The sequence below is a fragment of the Betta splendens genome, chromosome 4 (assembly GCF_900634795.4).
Source record: "Betta splendens chromosome 4, fBetSpl5.4, whole genome shotgun sequence".
NCBI classification, from domain to species: Eukaryota; Metazoa; Chordata; class Actinopteri; order Anabantiformes; family Osphronemidae; genus Betta; species Betta splendens.
This window is the reverse complement of record NC_040884.2, coordinates 13,175,837-13,193,277: the sequence shown is the minus strand read 5'-3', so window position 1 is coordinate 13,193,277 and position 17,441 is coordinate 13,175,837. Positions and strand designations below refer to the sequence as shown.

Genomic DNA, 17,441 nt, shown 5'->3' with positions numbered 1-17,441 from the left:
AAAGCGCTGCCCGGGCGGTGGGCGAGGAGGCAGGGAGGAGATAAACAAAAGAGGCCGGCAGCACATAAATCACCCCGCATCAATATGGACGACTTCCATGCAAACGCAGAGCAGACCCGGACACTCAGTCAGAGCAGATTTACCATGAACCGAGCGTCTTGTAGTTTTACTCCCCTGCGTGGAGGTGGGCGAGGGGAGCGGGAGGAGCGGGGGGGGGGGGGGGCTGCGCACAGCGAGAATCCATGTTCTTCACTACACCCTAGTGGTGGAGAGAAGACGGCCCAGACTGGAACATCATTGTTCCAGGGTTGGAGCAGAGGCGGGTTTCAGGATGGAGTCTCTCTCTGTTTGCACCGACAGACGCTGAGGCGAGGCCTGATGGAGCGGGTGGAGGAGGGGCTGGAGGAGGGCTGTGTGGGTGCCCTCCTGGCTCCCCGCGTCCCTTTACTCATCCGATCTGGGGGCAGAGACGAGGCAGACGCAGCGGGCTGATGCCGAGACCCCTGGGGAGAGATTAGCGCTGACAGCACAACAAAGGAGAATTATGACAGAGGCCCTCAGCTCTTCGACAAATTCAAATGTAATGTATGGCTCCAGCCGAGCCAAGGAGGATCAACATAATATATGATCGACCCACTTTGCGGTGCGCTCCGCTGGCAGTGATGTAAAAGCGATTTATGCCCGTAAAAATGTGCAGGCTAATTAAGTAAGACGTTGGCACGGGAGCAAATCAAATGAGCTTAGCAGAGCTGGCAGAGTGGCCTCCACCCCCCCCCCCCCCCCCCCCCCCACCTCCACCCACCCCAGGGTCCACCTGCGCACGAAACTTCCACAAAGGTTCCTGATCAGATGCAGACGTCCGCGCGCGGAGCTGTTGATCTTTTGATTCAATTCTTGTTTGTAATTTGTTTAGCCCCGTCTCCGCCGACAGCCCCTGTAATTACACAGGGCCCTGCCTCCAATCAGACAGCTGTGGGTGAAACGTCCTAATTACGGCCTCGGGAGAAGTCTCCATCGGGGGAAACGCGTGCCGCTCGCTGACTGATTCTGGAGCCAACGCTGGTAATGAGACGCGGGGAGAAGCGGGCCGCCTCCCCCCCCCACCCCCCGCCCCCGCCTTAATCAGAGCACCTAGTTCTTCCCGCCTCGCTGTCGGTTCTCATGGCGCGTCCTCTCATCTCCGTCCAGGCCGGGTCGCGGAGCCGCCGCCGCCGCAGGTTCCGTCTCGCTCCTGTTTGTGTTGTTACCGTCAGCCGAAGGCGCCGGGCGGCCTCGCACGAGCCGCGGACGCAGGAACGCGGGGTCTCCGTGGAGACAGAGGGGGGGCGACATCATCAGCCCCCCCTCCTCTAATGAGGCCGTGTGTGTTGTTTCTTAAACAGATCTCTGCCTCCTCCTCCTGTTGCCTTTGTCTGCTTAATTTCCCCAGACCCCGATAGCGGTGGCTGCAGGTACACCTCAGAGCGGGGGCGGCAGGTGAGGCTGGGGGTGGGGGGGCGGCTGCCACTGCAGAGGCGTGTCTCAGCTACAAGGCCAAATAAATAGACGTTCAGGAGGCCATTATCTGTCACAGAGCGCTGATACACACTTGCCTTGTATTTACTGCCTACTTAATGCACTTGATTGTATCACTGAAGCTAAGGAGGGAAAAAAAATCCATGGGCAACTAGAAGCCACTCTCAGCTTCCTGCAATTACCTTATGTAAATCCCAGGCAGGAATGTTGATATTGCTATTTAAAATGCATTGGATTTCCATGGAAAATGATCCAGTGCCGCCACCTGAAGCTCATTAATAACGGCGACGAGCGCCGCTGACGTTTGGAATACTTACACGCTCACTTAGCATCGCCACGCGCGCATGCGCAGCGGCCACGGCAGCGCAATTGGAGGACGGGTGGCTTCGGATCGAGCAGGAGCGACTGCAGCTGAAGCTCCTGTGCAAGTTAGCCCGTGGTGACAAACGGCTTTTAAAAGGGCCGCTGCTCCATGACGACGGAGGCGGCTCCGACACGCGCTTCGTGTCGCTCAAACCTGACGGAGGCGTTGCTGTGAACGCAGCTGAGTGGAGCATCGGCCTCAGCGATGAGGCAGGAGGGAGGAGGAGCCGCGGCTGCTGTATATTAGGCCGGAGGAGCCGTCAACGTGTCAGATGAAATGTCACATGCAGCCGCTCCCATAAAAAGCACATATGATTTATTAACATCCGCCGGCAGCGTCACTGCAGCGCCTCCGTTCCACATCACAACTCAGACCTTTATGGGGACTTTTAGCATTTAGCTCCATTTGCAGCATGTTTTTCATTTGAGCAAATAATCAAATGAGCATTGAACCTTTCCTTATTGGGTTTTAGGACCAAAATTGAATTTAATTTGCTGCATTGTGTGGATCAGCAATGTTAGATCTGGCTCTGGTTCTGCGGCGTTCACGTGGTTTCGTGAAGCGGTAATGTGCATGAATAGACGCTGCACCGTTAACAGGATAATCTCAGTCCGACCACAGCCTCCTGGTTCTTCAGCGCCTCACTCAGAGTTAAACCTGGGTAAAGTGAAGGTTTTCACCGCCGAGTGCATCCGTTCCACATGCAGCCACTTTGCTGGCGGCCCACCTGCAAATGAAGTGAGGGGAAGCACCGAAGATCTATAAATCTTTTATGGTCCATAATGGCTTGTTCGCATTACCTGCCCACACCTCAGCCTCCACGGAGCAGCTGGATCGGGCCCGAGAACCACTACAAGCATATGGAGCACTTCAAACACTCAAACCTCCCCAGGCTGGAGCTGTGGTCGCGCCCATGAATTATAGAAATGATCTAATTGTTTTCTCATTTGGAAACGGTGGAGGACCTCCTCTCTGTCTCTGCCTCAACTGCCTGTGGTTTCCAATAGAGAGCATGATTCACCTCGGACGCGTTTGTCTAATTCAAGGTGGTCCGCCTTGTCCAAACAGAACCAGAGTCGAACCTGGTGCAGCAAATTAACACATAGGAGAAGCCGGGACCAAAGGAAGGAGCCAGCGACAGGCCTGGGAGTCGAATTCTTTAGGAAGAGCGCTGAAACCAGTCTTTTAGGTTAAGATGAAAAAAAGTTGAAATAGTAAAATTCTCAAAACTTTGGAAGGTTTGTTCGCTTTTTATATTTCTAAAACCTTTCGTACAGGAAGCACATTCACGTAATTTGACTAGTCACACATTACAAAGATTTTAGAAGAGTAAAGTGTGATCATAGCAATTAAACTAAGATTTGGACTGGCCGACACATCCTGCAGTAAAAGCCAAACGGAAGCAGCTTCGCTCAGCACTCGCTTCGCCTCGTGCTTCTTAATCAAAACTGGCACCGTGCAATTACCTAATTAGACATCAATTAATCCACAGCCTTCAGGTCTGCAGCCGCGTTTGACCCGAGGAGTAACGACGGAAAAAGCCTTTCGAAGAACGAAAGAGTCAGATTAATGGAAGCCGAGAAACTACAGAAATACACTCCAGCTCATTCCATAATTAACAGATAGAGATATAATTGATTGAGACGTGAAAACTTAATCACTCGATTCAATAAGCAGGATATCAGTGTTAGTAGATTAATCCAATTATGTAATTAAAGCCGAGGGAAAGGTGAAGCTTTAAAGTTGATTGAAGGTTAAACAGCAGACTCACCTTTTTGTCTTTGCGTCTCTGTCCATGTGTCCTCTGTCCACGCACGCGCGCGCACACACACATGCACACACACAAAGAGTCTGTCTTTAGCCTTTTATTAGACGTAGCAAGTTCACAAACAGCAGTTAGCCTGAAAATGACATTCAGAATGTGCAGCTGCAGGTGCACCTTAAAACAAGGGGAAAGTCGACCGGGGGCTTTATTTTTAACAATCCGTATTGTGTTCAAATCATCTCCCACCGGTTCAGAGAACACACACACACACACCTCAGTCACTACAGCACATTTCAACAACTAGCTTCTGTCACTGTACATATGCAGAGAGGCTCCACATCTGAAAGGTTTCCCTTTTCTCAATACTTTTAAATATTAGCTTAAGTCATGAGCAGAGCATCAGGAGTCACACACACAGTTCATGTTATTTTTCCAGTCAAACCTCAGCACTTGAGAACGAACACTGAACCTCACAGACGAGCCTGGAACCTTTACCAAAGCACATCAGACGCCCTGTTCAAGTCAAACTCCTGTCAAAAGGGTTAATTAACACTGTTTCAGAGGACGTCGTCCAGTTCATCCAGTCGGTCGACATAACACTGATTATTATTTTTAACACACAAAGCTCCACAAGGAAAATGAAAAAAAGGCTTCCAGTCCAGACTGAGCTCCGTGTCCCAGCAGGGGGGCCCAGGTTTAAATGACTGTACTGGCCACAGGGATCCAGTGTATGTGGAGAAACCACCAAGTCACACCGATCAGCGTCCACAGCACTACTCGCAGCAGCTGAAGAAGCATTTTACACATTTTATTTATTATTTTAATTCACCTCCAAACATCTGTAAGTGCGACACCTTGTAAACCGTCCAGTCATTTTCTTCCAGTTGCTTGGTCCACAACAACGTTCAGTTCAGCAAAGGCAAACTCATCCTCTACCTCCCAAAGATGCTTTCGTATTCAAGCAGTATAAGCTCCACGATCTGGTTCTGGTAGACCATGTGGACCGCGATGTTGCCCGTTTCCGTCTCGGGCCGGAGCAGCGTGGGTCCGAACACGATGGCCACGCTCTGGGTGGTCATGCGGTTGGCCTCCCCGTGGTCGATCACCCTGGAGGGACAGGAGCAGGTGAGAGCGCGTCTTTGCACACACAGCGTGTTTGTTATGTATGAGTCTGAGCACCACGCGCACTCTGTAACACTCCTAACGCTGCAGGCGAGAGCATAATAGCCTTTTCAAAACAGAATCTACATCCCCGTATGCAGATGTACAAAACAATAACATTCATACAGAGAGAAGGGAAAAAAAGATTAAATCCTCCTGCTGATGTATGTAAACCTCCATACACTGAATGTCACGCTGTAAATTTACCCAGAGAACACGACTTCATAGGTGCTGAATTACAACAAACATAGCACCATATAAATGCTAATTCAAAACGTAGGCAAATGTCATTGTGAATGTATGATATCGCCAGCGGCTCCGGCAGCAAAAGCAAACGTGTTAAAGCCGAGCGAAGCTGGAGTCGGAGCAAAAGGTAAACACCGACACGAGTGTGATCTATGCATGCCCGACATTAATGCGAGTGTAGTATAGGTCATGGTGTCTAGGGCCCTACAGGAGAACCACGGCGGGACGTCGCCACGGCAACGCTTCAGGTAGTGACTGTCTGTAAATGCCTCCTCACTCATTGATGCAGCTCAAAAGACGAGTCCTAAACTTCATTCAACTTGAACTGATAGCTGAAAACATGTGAAACAACATCTAGAGGTAATTACAATGACTGTGAGTAAAGGTGTGTGAGCCGATGTTCTTACCTCCGCAGGTGCTTGAAGAGGATTTGCATTATGTCATGGTTTGGTTTTGGCAACTTCTTGATTAAGTCCTTGAGTGAATTCACTCGTTGCTTTTGGTCCGAGTATTCTGAAGCATTGACAGACAGCAGGTCAGTCAGAACAGTCGCACACCGCCATCTAGTGGCCAGTGTGGTGAACTACACATTGTTACTCACTGATGGCATTGACAAAGTCATTGAAGGAGCCGTAGGTGAAGAGAGGCTCAGGAAGCTCCCTGAAGAACATCTTGAGAGCTCCGGTGGTGACGTGGATGTCCTCCCACTTGCTGTCATTCAGATCTACCTTCTCATCTGGAAGAGACGGACACGACTCATCACACTGTCTACACAGGTTAAACACGTTCTGGTGCTGCAGGACTCCAGGAGTGAGTGAGTCCTACCGTGATTCACAGCAAAGCGCAGCTTCTGAATGACGGCCAGGTTCCCGCTGACTCTGTAAAGGCCATCAACACTGAGACCTGACAGACGAGAAGCAGTGAGTGAGCAAACGAGCTGGTGTAAAAAAGGTGAACAGTGATACGATTAGGTGAAGATCAGTGACAATGTGAAAATAGACCGGGATCAGGTCTTAAAGCCCTAATGAAGATGGTCAAAGGTAAAGTGGAGCAGATACAGGTGCATGGGTCCATACAAGGCCAACAGAAACATTCTGTGCCTGAGCACTTGGCTAATACTGATTGACTGTACCCGTGTTCTCCACGTGGTCGATACACATTGTGACAAAGTTGGGCACTGATGTGTTCTCCCTCTGGCACAGACTGGTCAGGCTACAGCCAAACACCTGGTCTGGGAAACAGCAAAGCACACATCGTCGTCATCATTATCATCATCATCACGTCACACGGCTCAGAGCCTCACATGGAGCCGTCTGCATTCATACCTTTGATGTAGCCTTTGTCTCTCACTGCCTGATACGTTGGGCGACGCGTCAGGAACTTCTTGAGCTTCATCCTTGTTTTCTTTTGGTCTGAGGAGTCCATGCTCACAGACGTCTTCATGGCTAGAGGGAGACAGGGCGGCTCTAAGGCGTGCATGGTAACCAGCAGGAGATGTGTCAAGGATTCGGGGTCTCACCTCTGTTCTTCTTGGAGTCCCGCTGCTCTTTCTCCTTGTCCTGCTTTTCAGCTCCTGGAGACTCAGGCATGTCTTCCTCTATGGCCTCATCAGACTCCCAGGCCTGAACGGCAGACGGCATGTGGACGTACTATTAGACACCGTCACCTTCACCAGATCAGACCTTAAAGACCAGAGTCCTCACGTGTGTGTTGATGGCCTCTGTGAGGGCCCGGTACCAGTCGTTGATCACGCTGTCGATCTCTGACTGGATCAGCAGCTCCGTCCCCTGACGCGTCTTCAGCTGTGTGAAGACAAGTCAAGTTGACAACACGGCTGCTGTAGGAAGTAGCAGCTCAAGCGAGTTGAAGGCAGATACCTCAATAACATGCTTCTTGCTGGACTTGTCCTTCGAGGCCCACTCCACCGACGCCCCCCGCAGGTCAACAGTGAACTCGGGCTTTGACTGGTTGCTGCCAAACTTCTGAAATGATGGCATAACATGAGCACTTCATTTAAGACGGCTTCAAGAAACTACATTCAAATAAAACAATAAAGTCTCAAGTTCACAATGTTCTGTAATGACTGTTAGATGAAAGGCCTAAAGATATTAGGACTTATCTTTAGTGTCGTGTTAAGAAAAGCAATAGTCCTTTTAGTTCTAGGTGTTAATGCTGCATTAAGTATGTTATTAATATTCAAATTGTTCAATAGTTTGAAGTTAGTTCACTTCTAAAGCCCATCTGTGCGGTATTAATGCAGAATTAAGATAATTTGACACATTTCAAAATATCAAGACTTCTTAATATTATTTCCAGGTTTTTTATTTCCAGGGTTATTTCCAAACGTTCATGTGCTCTCACGTCTTCTGCTGTATTAAAAGCATGGCTATAATTTTGAAATGTTGTCGGTTTGACAGCATCCTGCCATTGTTTAAAGTTATTAAACACAGCTTAAAAAGACATAAGAACTCACACGCGCTGGAATAAGATCAGAGAAAATGACAGAGCCATTAAACTCTGAACACGCACCACACTGTCTCAGCTCGTCCTATCTACATTAGATTGATTAGTCACTGGAAGTATTGTTTTAGCTTCTTCCACACAAACATCACTGTCGTGATCAGTCACTAAGAAAACCAGACAGAAAGAAAGACAGGCAGGAACAGCAACGCAAGCAGAGACAGGGAACATACAGCGGCAGCCTGCACAAAGGTCACAGCAGGACGGGGCTTGACCGAGCGTCTCCAGCTGCTAAGGAGAGTAAGAAGCAGCTCTGGGATGGAGCCACTGTGGTAGTAGGACTTCAGGAGAGGAGAGGAGGAGAAGAGAGGGCAGGAGAAGGAGAGAAGAGAGGACAGAGGAGGAGCAGCACAGTGGACAGTGAGGACAGGTGACTGGTGACTATGCAGACGTGTCCAAACCATGGGTGATGAACGGGGCCGGGCGGAGGACACCTACCCAGCTGGTGCTGGCCCCCTGACCCTTCGCAAAGAGCAGAGAGGAGCCCTGCAGCACTGTCCACGAGGAGGTCCAGCTCTTCCTGTCGGTGGCGAGAAAACAACAGGTGAGCGTGGGACTTCACGGCCCGCCGTGAAACGTTCAGACCTCCCAGAGTCAGCGCCTACCTGACTTTCTTCCCGTTCTCTGTGATTTTGGTGACGTTGAGGACGCCACACTTCTCTGAAGGCTGAGGAGGACAGAGACCAATAAGTGCCTGCTAGAACATGCGATTAAAGACACGCTTCATCTGAGGACACGCAGGCATTCTGTGCTGCTTCATGTGATGTCGCTATGCCACCAGCAGGGGGCGCTGCTGTACTTGTATTAGTAGAAATACTGTTGGCTGGTGTTAGATGTGACATGCAAGATGCAGAGATGAGGGTTATTGTCATGGCGATGGTGCTGATGGGTGCTGTGCAGTGTGAGCTGGGATACTAACGGTTGAAGGGTGCTTAGGAGATGAAGGACACGAGTCAGAATCTGGAGAGCTCTGCTTGGGCGCTGGAGCACACTCCTACCGACAAACCACACAGAGGATGAGTCGCTAACGTCTACCAGCCAACGACAAGACATGATGTTAGTGAGAAGTAAGAACCTGGAACGGAGTCACGAGACTGTGTTAAGTGTTAGTTCAGATCAAAACAAAATCAAGTCTAAAAAGGAAACGCAAATTAGGATTTGGGTTAGAAGGAAATGCCGTTGGCCTCGTATGTGCTCATTTAGAGAAGAAGACACTCCAGGGATTTGTTTGATTGCACCTTTCATCAGGTACATGGACACATTGAGCGTGATTGAGAAGGATTCGTGCCGATTGCACAGAGCGCTGCAGGGCGGAGTGTGGTACCAACTTTATCTGGGTAAAGAGAGAGAGGCACTCTCCTCTTGTGCGGATCTGAAGTGAACCGCCAGAGTTTGAACGAGAACTGCAACAAAACCACCAGTTAAAGTCCACTGATGCAAATGTCTGAACACACCTCATACGACTTCCCTCTGGATGCCACAGAGTATTATTGCTGACTATAGAAAATGACCGGACTCACAGAAGAAGGACAAGACCAAAAGCTCTGGAGCTAATTAAACACTAACTGTTACATGTAACACAGGATGTGTGTGTTACAACCTGGACCTGCAGAGAAGCAGCCCAGCAGGAACCAGAGAACCGGACAGAGACAAGCTAGGTGTTTGTATCTAGTGAAAGTGGTGGTAACGAGCTAAAAACACGTTTTCTATTGGATTCACAGGATCCAAATAACAGAGACAGGCTAAGCCCCTGGAAGCAGGACACACCAGGGATTAAACACACGTTAATAACACAGGCACACAAAAAGCTCCGTCCGCATCGCTAACGTCCCACCTTGTCGTTGAGGTCTAACACGTAGGTGCTGTGTCTCCATTTAGTGAGGACGATGGGATCCTGCTGCTTTCGCTCCAGACTCCGACTCTTGGGGACCTCACCGCTCTGAGGGGAGACGTTGTACTGCAGAGACAGAGAGCAGGGCTGAAGCTTAGACATCACACGGCTCCTTCAATCACCAGCGTCCTCTCCCTGCACTGCGTTACCTCTCCTCTCACGGTCCACAGCACCATCGAACCTCCTACAGCACCAGCATCACTCTCAGGAACCGCTACACTATCTACTAGTGAACGGATCAGTCTGCTCTGACCTGGAGCCTCCAAACCAGGAGGTAAACTGCCACTAATAGTCCGTGACCTGGAGTTCAGCTGTGAGCTGCTCAGACACTCATCTGCTTACATGAGCAGGCTACGTCAGGGCGAGGAGGAGCGGTTCCTACCTTGGGCAGCTCCCACTCAGATCTGGAGCCATCAGCGCTGTAGTAGTAAGGCCGGCCCTGCTCATCCACATGCTTTATCCACTGCAATGAGCAAAAGTAAGACGGGTCACACACCCAGACAAAGCAGGTTTTCTGGGAAAACTATAGGAAAAGATAGGAAGCTGAGCTCATGGTTGAGCACCGAAGCGGCCGCACCTTCTCCTGCGTGTACTCAGACACGTAGAGCGTGTGTCCGTGCTCGTCCAGCTCCTCGGACCAGCCCCGGGGGGGCGACCCGTACTGGCTGTCAGACTGACTGGAGTGGGTGCTGTGGCAGGTGTCCTCAGAAGACAGCGGCTGCGGAGACAGTGTAACACTCAGTTGGTGGGTTCACGCCTGCAGGCTGATAAGTATAACAGCTATTTATATGAGGAAGGCATAAAACATCATAGTAACACAGGAACATAAGACAGGACTATTTATAGTAGACAAGTGAGTTAGCTTAGCTTAGCTAAGGACCACACATGTGACCATAAATAACAGGAATTCCAGAAATAACCTTAAATGTGTAAACGAATCTTTACTTCCCCTGTAATGACATAAAACACCACAGGGGGCAGAGTTGGACCAGTAACCGCTGCATTGTAAAGGTTCACAGCACAGCCTCCTTACGTCATACAGTTCCAACGCATCAAGTGGCCCTCACCTCACTCTCCAGTGTACCCTGGCTGTCTCCCCGGACGCTGCTGATGCTGCCGCTGGCGTCCCTGGTGCGTGGGGGCTTCCAGGTCCGCTCTCCTGTGGCGCGGTTGTAGTAGAAATGCCGGCCACTCAGGTCCTTGTGCGTCTCCCAGTCCCCCAGGATGTGCAGAGGGGAGCCGGAGGGGACGGGCGGCAGGCTGGACTGTGAGATCTTCAGCTCCTGGAGGTTGGTGTAGACCGGAGAGTCGGACCGGCCCAGACCCGTAGGCGATGTTGTCTGGAGGAAGGAGGACATGATAATAATATATTATAATAATAATAATTACATATTTCTCATTTGACTAGAAGGAGAGCTCAGAGATTTGATTCCGTTCACATCCTATTGCGATGATGAGCTGTTTGTCTCAGTACAAAGTCACAAATGGATTTTGCTGCAAAACCACAATCTTAATGTCCACAACCTCAGTCTGTCTAGAGACGCTGCATAGCCTGATGCCACACGGGATCTGCAGACACATTAGAACCACAGTCGATCTTCACATAATCCTTTATCTGCCATTAAACAAAACTGGGGCACATGCAGCTGCTCAGTAGCAGGGGATGAAGACTGAGAGACACGAAAAAGACAAACTACAAACAGACAAACTGGCTTGATTGTGTCAATGATAGTGACAGTGACATGTAACTGAAGGCTCCACATCCCATCTGCTCAGGGACCATAACGAATAAACACAAAGACTGTGTCAAAAGCCTGGTTACGATAATGTATAAGAATGAGGAAACAGGAAACGGGGGTGTTACATGACAAAGACGAGCTCAAAGGAGGAAGAAGGGCCAGCGTCAAACTGATCGTCTTTCTCTGCTTTCTTACGATGCTTGGCTGGAATTCTGCTGTTTTCTTTATAGGAGTTGAGAAGCGTGTCTCCCTTGGTGTCAGACACACAGGCTTTGAAGCCTTGGCAGTAGTCAAAGGTCACCGTTCTGGTTTCAGCCAGAAACGGTTTCTATGGCTACGGCTCGGCGCCTTTTGCTCAGCTTTGGAAGCAGAAAATGAAAATATTTGATGTTTTGGAGCAGCGCTGCGTCGATGAGAGCGGCGCCAGCCTCCAATCTCTCTAGTTAATATCCAGCACGGAGCTTTTGTGAAACACAGAGCAGATAAAGCGTCGGAGGCTGTGCCAGCTCCTCGCCTCGCCACCGTCATAGGTGAAGAATGCGGGGAGAAGCCTTTGAAGCGTTTTCAGGATGCAGATGGGACTTCCTGTCGTTCTTGGAATGACAGAAATATTTTCACATAAATTGTTCTTTAATATCCTGCACACATGCAGAGGCAGGGGAGAGGCTTCCACGGCCGCCTCCTGTTTTCGCTTAGCTTCACCCGCTGCTGCTCAGCTTCAGTCCAGTGAACTTGGCTGGACTCAGTCAAGAGCAGATTGGAGCCAGCGTGCTGTAGATTTAATTGGGTTTTACGGGGAATAATGTGGCAGCGACTAAGTCTAAATGTAGAAAGTGGCCCCTAGAAAGAAGTCGTGAGGCTGTGAAACCATGAAGGATTCCAGACAACCAGGCTAAAAATTAACCAGATCTAACCACTCCAACAGATGTTTAAAATCTGTGTGCAGGCATCAAACAGGAAAACACATCATCTAGTTGTCTATGCTGAACTGCTGATACTGTCTGTGCAGGGAATGATCCAATACAAATACTTTGGATGTGTCTGGAAAAAAAGGCGACACCAAGAACCTTCCTAGGGTCATTCATGCAAAATAAATACAGGAGGTGTGTGAAAACCTCCTGAGGTCACTGATCTAGTCCCATCTGACCTGACTGGTTACAACCAGTGATAAACAGTGATGGACTCCTCCTCTGAGACAAGCAGTAAACATTACCTGTACAAGAATAAGATCACTAAACTCAGCAGCTACTCTGTCAAGAAAAGCCTTATGCAATGTGTACCACGTGCTAAGACTAAAGTCAGACAGCCGCCTTCGTGTTTATTAAAGACACCTCGCTGGTAGGATGTATGTGCTGGTTTCAGTCAATCAGCCTTATTAAGTCTACCTGGAATCCAACAAAGCCTGTGATCGCTGCCAAAGTCTGCTGGAAGGGGAAGCAACGCTTACAGGACACGACCCATCTGTGCTGGCGAAGCGGACGCACAGCTCTATACACAGCCTGTAGAACACAGTAAGAACGCTACTGACTACCTGCTGCGTCACCTTGTTTCCGACGCTGCACACAAACACGTCGTCGTCGTCCTCCCCAGCTCTCCTGTAGCCCCTGAACACGCTCAGCGCTCGACGCATGGTGATGCCACGGAGCCTGAGCTGACACACGCACGCACGCACACACACACGCACACACAGCGCCCAACTCCCCTTCTCTCTGTACAACGGTCCACTCGATTGCAGAAGGTAACATGAGACTGACTTCACCAGAGGCAAAGGGGAACCAGATCTCTGCGCTCAAACACAGCCTCATCTGACACAACAGGAAATAGCGCAGACACAAATGGTCAGTGCTCGCTCTGCACCCATCGGCCTCACGCAGGTTAGGCACCGGATTTAACCTGCTGCACAGGCTCAGTGTGTGGAGGGAAGGTACACACCGCCACACCCCACTGCTGTGCAATGACTCGGCCCTGCACTCCGTCCTGTTCTCTTTCAAATGAGACAATGGCATGTTGGAAAGTCACCTGCACTGGGCAGAAAAGCGCAGACACGGCTGCAGAATGACACAAAAGAGAAATTTGTAGTCAGTACTAAAGGGCTGTGAAATAATATAAATGATATAACAAATACAGGAGAAGCTTTAATGTTAACCTGGGCTTATAAATAGGAACTGCAACCTAATGAAACCAAAGCTGCACTTGTTTATGAGGTCAAATGAATCCAGTATTATTGAGAAAGCAGAGGATGGAGACCCATGATCCCTATAGGCTGTTAGCAAGAATGAGCCTGTGGAGGAGTGAGACATGTAAGGGAGGGATGGACAGATAGATAGAGGGCAGCAGTGAGAGAAAATGAGTTGTGGAATGAAGAATGGCACAGATAAATCATTTTAGACTGCAGGCCAGTACATTACAGACGCATTACGCAGCCTGGACAGTGACAAAGCCCAGTCAGCATAGAAATGTGTGACCATGTGGCGCTGAGGCCCAACGGGCCAAGACAGAGGAGGTGCACAGACGGCCGATGGAGCCGATGTCATCCGCTGAATGGAGCATACTGCACTTTACTACAACACATGTGCCGTGATGAGTACTGTCTGTTCAGTCTCCCACCGTGCTGTGAGGGACGCCTCAGTAAATTAAACCATGATTCCGCCTGGTGGAAGGGAGCGAGGGTCAGGGTGAGGGCAGCGGAACGTGGGCTGCAGCTGCCACACGCGGCCACCAGGTGTCTCCCACCGTTTGCAGGCTGCAGAGCGAGCCAGTGGGCGTCGCCATCAGATGCATGTGGTGCATGTGGCGTTGAGCAGAGGGACCGCTCCTGCCTGTACACATGGCAGCAGATGCTGCGTTAGCATCTGTGCGGCAGCTTCCGAAGACACGCGGAGGCTTCGCTTCACGGTCAGAGCCGTAGCGCTGTCTCTGCTGAATCGCCATCACTAAACAATGAGAGTCTTACTCCATAGGCAGCACCGAGTCTTGCAGCTTCACGGCACCGCTGTGTGTACTCCACATAGCAGATACTGCTGCCAAGCTGCCAGATTTCTTAAGTGTTCATGAAGGCATGAAGCAGTGAGTATGTCATGCCCAGTGAACTATGCTCAGTGTGGACAGGATTGCCTGGAGGCATGTGTGTCCCTGGAAACATCAGGAGCAACAGCAAACTCTACAGTCACACCGCTGACCGCTTCCTGGTTGTGTAGAACCAAAAGGTAGTTAAATGCCATTATGACTTATGTTCAGACCAACATCGGAGCTGCAGTAACACATTAATTCAAATACACCTGTTGATGATCATGGTGTCTCTGCTGTTACGTGACCCGAGCAGGAAAACATTTTAGTTTGTCTGAAGCTCACTGTTCCATTACAAGTGTATCTGCAGGCAGATGTGGCACAGAACTCCATCTGTTAGCATGTGACACTGTTCACAGATGGACTGAAGGGGTCAGAGGGATGGGTGGGGTCAGAGAGCTGGGTGGGGGCAGCATCCTTCTCCACTGACCTCTTTCATCTTTCACTTCCTTTTCCCTCGTCCTACCCTTTGTTCGCTGCACATACAAACTGTCCCTCTCCCCTTTTCCTTTATTCCACATGCATCAGACACTTCTGACCGTTCTTCCATTTGTTTTTTCTTTGTTTGTTCTGACCGTCCCTCCAATCACTGCTTCCATGTATGTTCCAGGAATGGTTGTGTCCATATGACCAGAATAACCCACGTTTCCACTTCGCTGGGCATGAGTCAGGCCACATCCATCATCACATTAACTATACTGTCAATACTCAGCCCAAGAAAACAAAATGAAGCCCATAATCACACACATACTGTTAATCAAAAGAAAAACGTTAATGCAATTCAGATATTGACTTGACTCACCGATGCACATACATGACTCAGCTTAACACAAGCCAGCTTTTTATACAGAAGAAAGCAGTGGATGAAGGTGAGCCAGCATCTTTTCTCCCTGGGATGACGACAGCTACTTCCATTTCATGGATGGGAGGATTTACTGAGGCTCAGTATTTGACAGGCATGCGAGCAATTAACCTTTTGGTCCTGCGCTGATAAAGCTCCAAACTAAATTGCAGGCCTGTGTCTGTGCAGATACATCAGAGCTCAGCGGGAACGACGTCTGCTGCAGGAAAATGGCATTTTAGCAGATTAGCACAGAGGTTTGACTGGGGAACAAGCTGCAGCTGACAGATGATGGAGATTGTGTCAAAATAATGTTTCTCATCATTTCAGACGCTTTGACAAACTCCACCTCCGCTGCTTTCATTCCCTTTGTGTTTGGCACAGAGGGGGAAACTGCCTCCAATCAGATTTCCCTCTTGAAATGTTAATGAGCCGACTTTGAGGACGGGGGACGCCTGCAGCCATGTTCAGTCTCATGTGCATGTAAGGAGGAACAGGCACTGGCCAGGATCCAGGACGATGCCAGAACGGCACCACAGCTCCCACAGTAACTGAGATACTAACTAGGTCAAGAGAATCGCACAATTACAAACTGTGTAGTGGGTATTTTATGGTAAGAGATCACAGGATGCATGCGATGGTGGCATCTCAAGACGTTTGCTGAAGCTGGTTGAGACCCTGCAGCACCCAGTGTGATGAACATGTTCCTCTTGAACTACAGTGGTTCGGTCCAATGAACCCGTTTTCAACACGGGTGGGATCAGGACTTACCGAATAAAACGGAAGGAAGCGGAAAGTGTAGCTAAAACATAAGCATGTGCAACTGTCAAACTATTATTATGAGCTGCACAGTCACATCATTTCCTCTTTGTGCAAACAGAGTGTGACATGCAGAGAGAGAGGATGGGATGACAGCACTGCTGCGATCTGTGACCCACCTACAAAAAGAAAGAAGGAACGTGATGGGTTCTGCTTAAACTCCTAAGCCAGAACACAGAACAGGACCGAGCCTGATGAATGAAGCCTGGCTGCATAGGTCAAATGACCTGCCAACAGCCTGGCACCAGCAATTTGTTGTGTGTAGTTGGAGGCAAGTTTTGGAAGAAAATATTGACGACAAACCAATTCCTTTAATGGACCAAACGTTGCCAATTCTCCTCTATCACTCATTTGCAGTGATTTTGCCCTTAAAACTCACTCTGCTTTGCCTGGCGATGCTGATGAACCTGGTCGAGCGCTACCCCTGCAGACTGTCCATCAGGTTTCAAACAGACAGCTGGTGTCCACCTGAGGCTTTTCCTCCAGAGTAGTGGGACCACAGCTACAGCAGACACTTAGCAGGGTTCCTCAGTGCTGACAGCTCCCAGCTAAGCCCCCAGTTAATGACTAATCCGGCCCCAGTGCCTCCAGTGTGATTGGTCCCAGCTAATTACAGCTCCGTTTGTTGGGAGCTGATTGGCTGCATGGACGAGGCGGGACTGAGGTTTACAGACCTGACCTATGATCCATGTGGGGCTGAACCCAAATTCTATTAATTCTACTCACACACAGTCCCTCGTGAACAGAATGTTTGCCGCTGGCCTCCTTGAGCGAATCCAGTTGGTTTTTAATACATTCCAGTAAAACTAGAAAACTGTTTCCACAGGGTCTTCAGTTCGGTTAACGACAAAACTCTGCTTTCACACTAAACCTTCACTGGACATCTATCAGGCCCAACCCAAACACTATATGTTAGTAGTGCGAGAGGCCCATTAGGTCCCATATCAGTTCCCAATGTAAGACGGGAATAGCAGTGGAGGAAATTGTACTAGCAGCTGAGTCTTTCTGTAGCTCAACACAAGACTGAATTTCTAAATTAATAATTACCACAGCGACTAAAATGCTTCACAGCAAATGTTACCAGAGAAACAAAGCATAAAACAGAGGCGCATGATATGTGGGAACCAGCTTCAACTCCAGTAACTCGCTTGGTCTAGAACTGGTCTGAACAGCAGCTGACAACAGGTTATTAATATTCCTTCAAATCTCCCTGCTAATCTGCTCTATTTATGTGGAGACACAGATACACCAAGGGTTTCAGCAGGGCGAGGAACACGAGGAGTGGAAGGGAGTCTATATGCATGTCAATGGAGAGACCATAGTGAGGATGAGTGAGTGAACAAGGGCTTCAGAACTATCGTGTTTGAGCTACAGCTGTGTCTTGACACAAAATGAAGCAACTTCAACAACGACACCAATTACTACTGGTATGAAAATACAGCAGTGTATTAAAAATCTAGACTTGGAAAATGTCCACAAGACGTAACAGTCCCTCATCCCTGACTTACATTTGC

The 17,441-nt window shown here is 49.3% G+C and overlaps 1 protein-coding gene across 13 annotated transcripts in view; it reads right to left on the bottom strand.

The window, feature by feature from the left end:
- Positions 1 to 3,729: 3,729 nt before the first annotated feature.
- Positions 3,730 to 17,441, bottom strand: part of arhgap12b (Rho GTPase activating protein 12b) — a 31,392-nt gene continuing 17,680 nt past the window's right edge. For 5 of the 13 annotated variants that reach the window (XM_029149124.3, XM_029149125.3, XM_041070622.2 and 2 more), the window contains 17 exons: positions 10,530 to 10,802; positions 10,040 to 10,180; positions 9,845 to 9,925; positions 9,406 to 9,528; positions 8,491 to 8,565; positions 8,177 to 8,238; positions 8,010 to 8,091; positions 7,745 to 7,852; positions 6,929 to 7,033; positions 6,755 to 6,853; positions 6,571 to 6,673; positions 6,377 to 6,496; positions 6,184 to 6,282; positions 5,877 to 5,954; positions 5,653 to 5,787; positions 5,459 to 5,564; positions 3,730 to 4,751 (listed from right to left, as the gene is read on the bottom strand). In XM_029149124.3, coding sequence (XP_029004957.1) covers positions 4,577 to 4,751; positions 5,459 to 5,564; positions 5,653 to 5,787; positions 5,877 to 5,954; positions 6,184 to 6,282; positions 6,377 to 6,496; positions 6,571 to 6,673; positions 6,755 to 6,853; positions 6,929 to 7,033; positions 7,745 to 7,852; positions 8,010 to 8,091; positions 8,177 to 8,238; positions 8,491 to 8,565; positions 9,406 to 9,528; positions 9,845 to 9,925; positions 10,040 to 10,180; positions 10,530 to 10,802 — 1,965 coding nt within the window. In that variant the 3' untranslated portion in view covers positions 3,730 to 4,576. Of the gene's footprint in view, positions 4,752 to 5,458; positions 5,565 to 5,652; positions 5,788 to 5,876; positions 5,955 to 6,183; positions 6,283 to 6,376; positions 6,497 to 6,570; positions 6,674 to 6,754; positions 6,854 to 6,928; positions 7,034 to 7,744; positions 7,853 to 8,009; positions 8,092 to 8,176; positions 8,239 to 8,490; positions 8,566 to 9,405; positions 9,529 to 9,844; positions 9,926 to 10,039; positions 10,181 to 10,529; positions 10,803 to 12,729; positions 12,913 to 17,441 lie in introns of those variants that run through there. The other 8 variants (XM_041070624.2, XM_029149130.3, XM_029149132.3 and 5 more) reach the window with 8 other exon arrangements.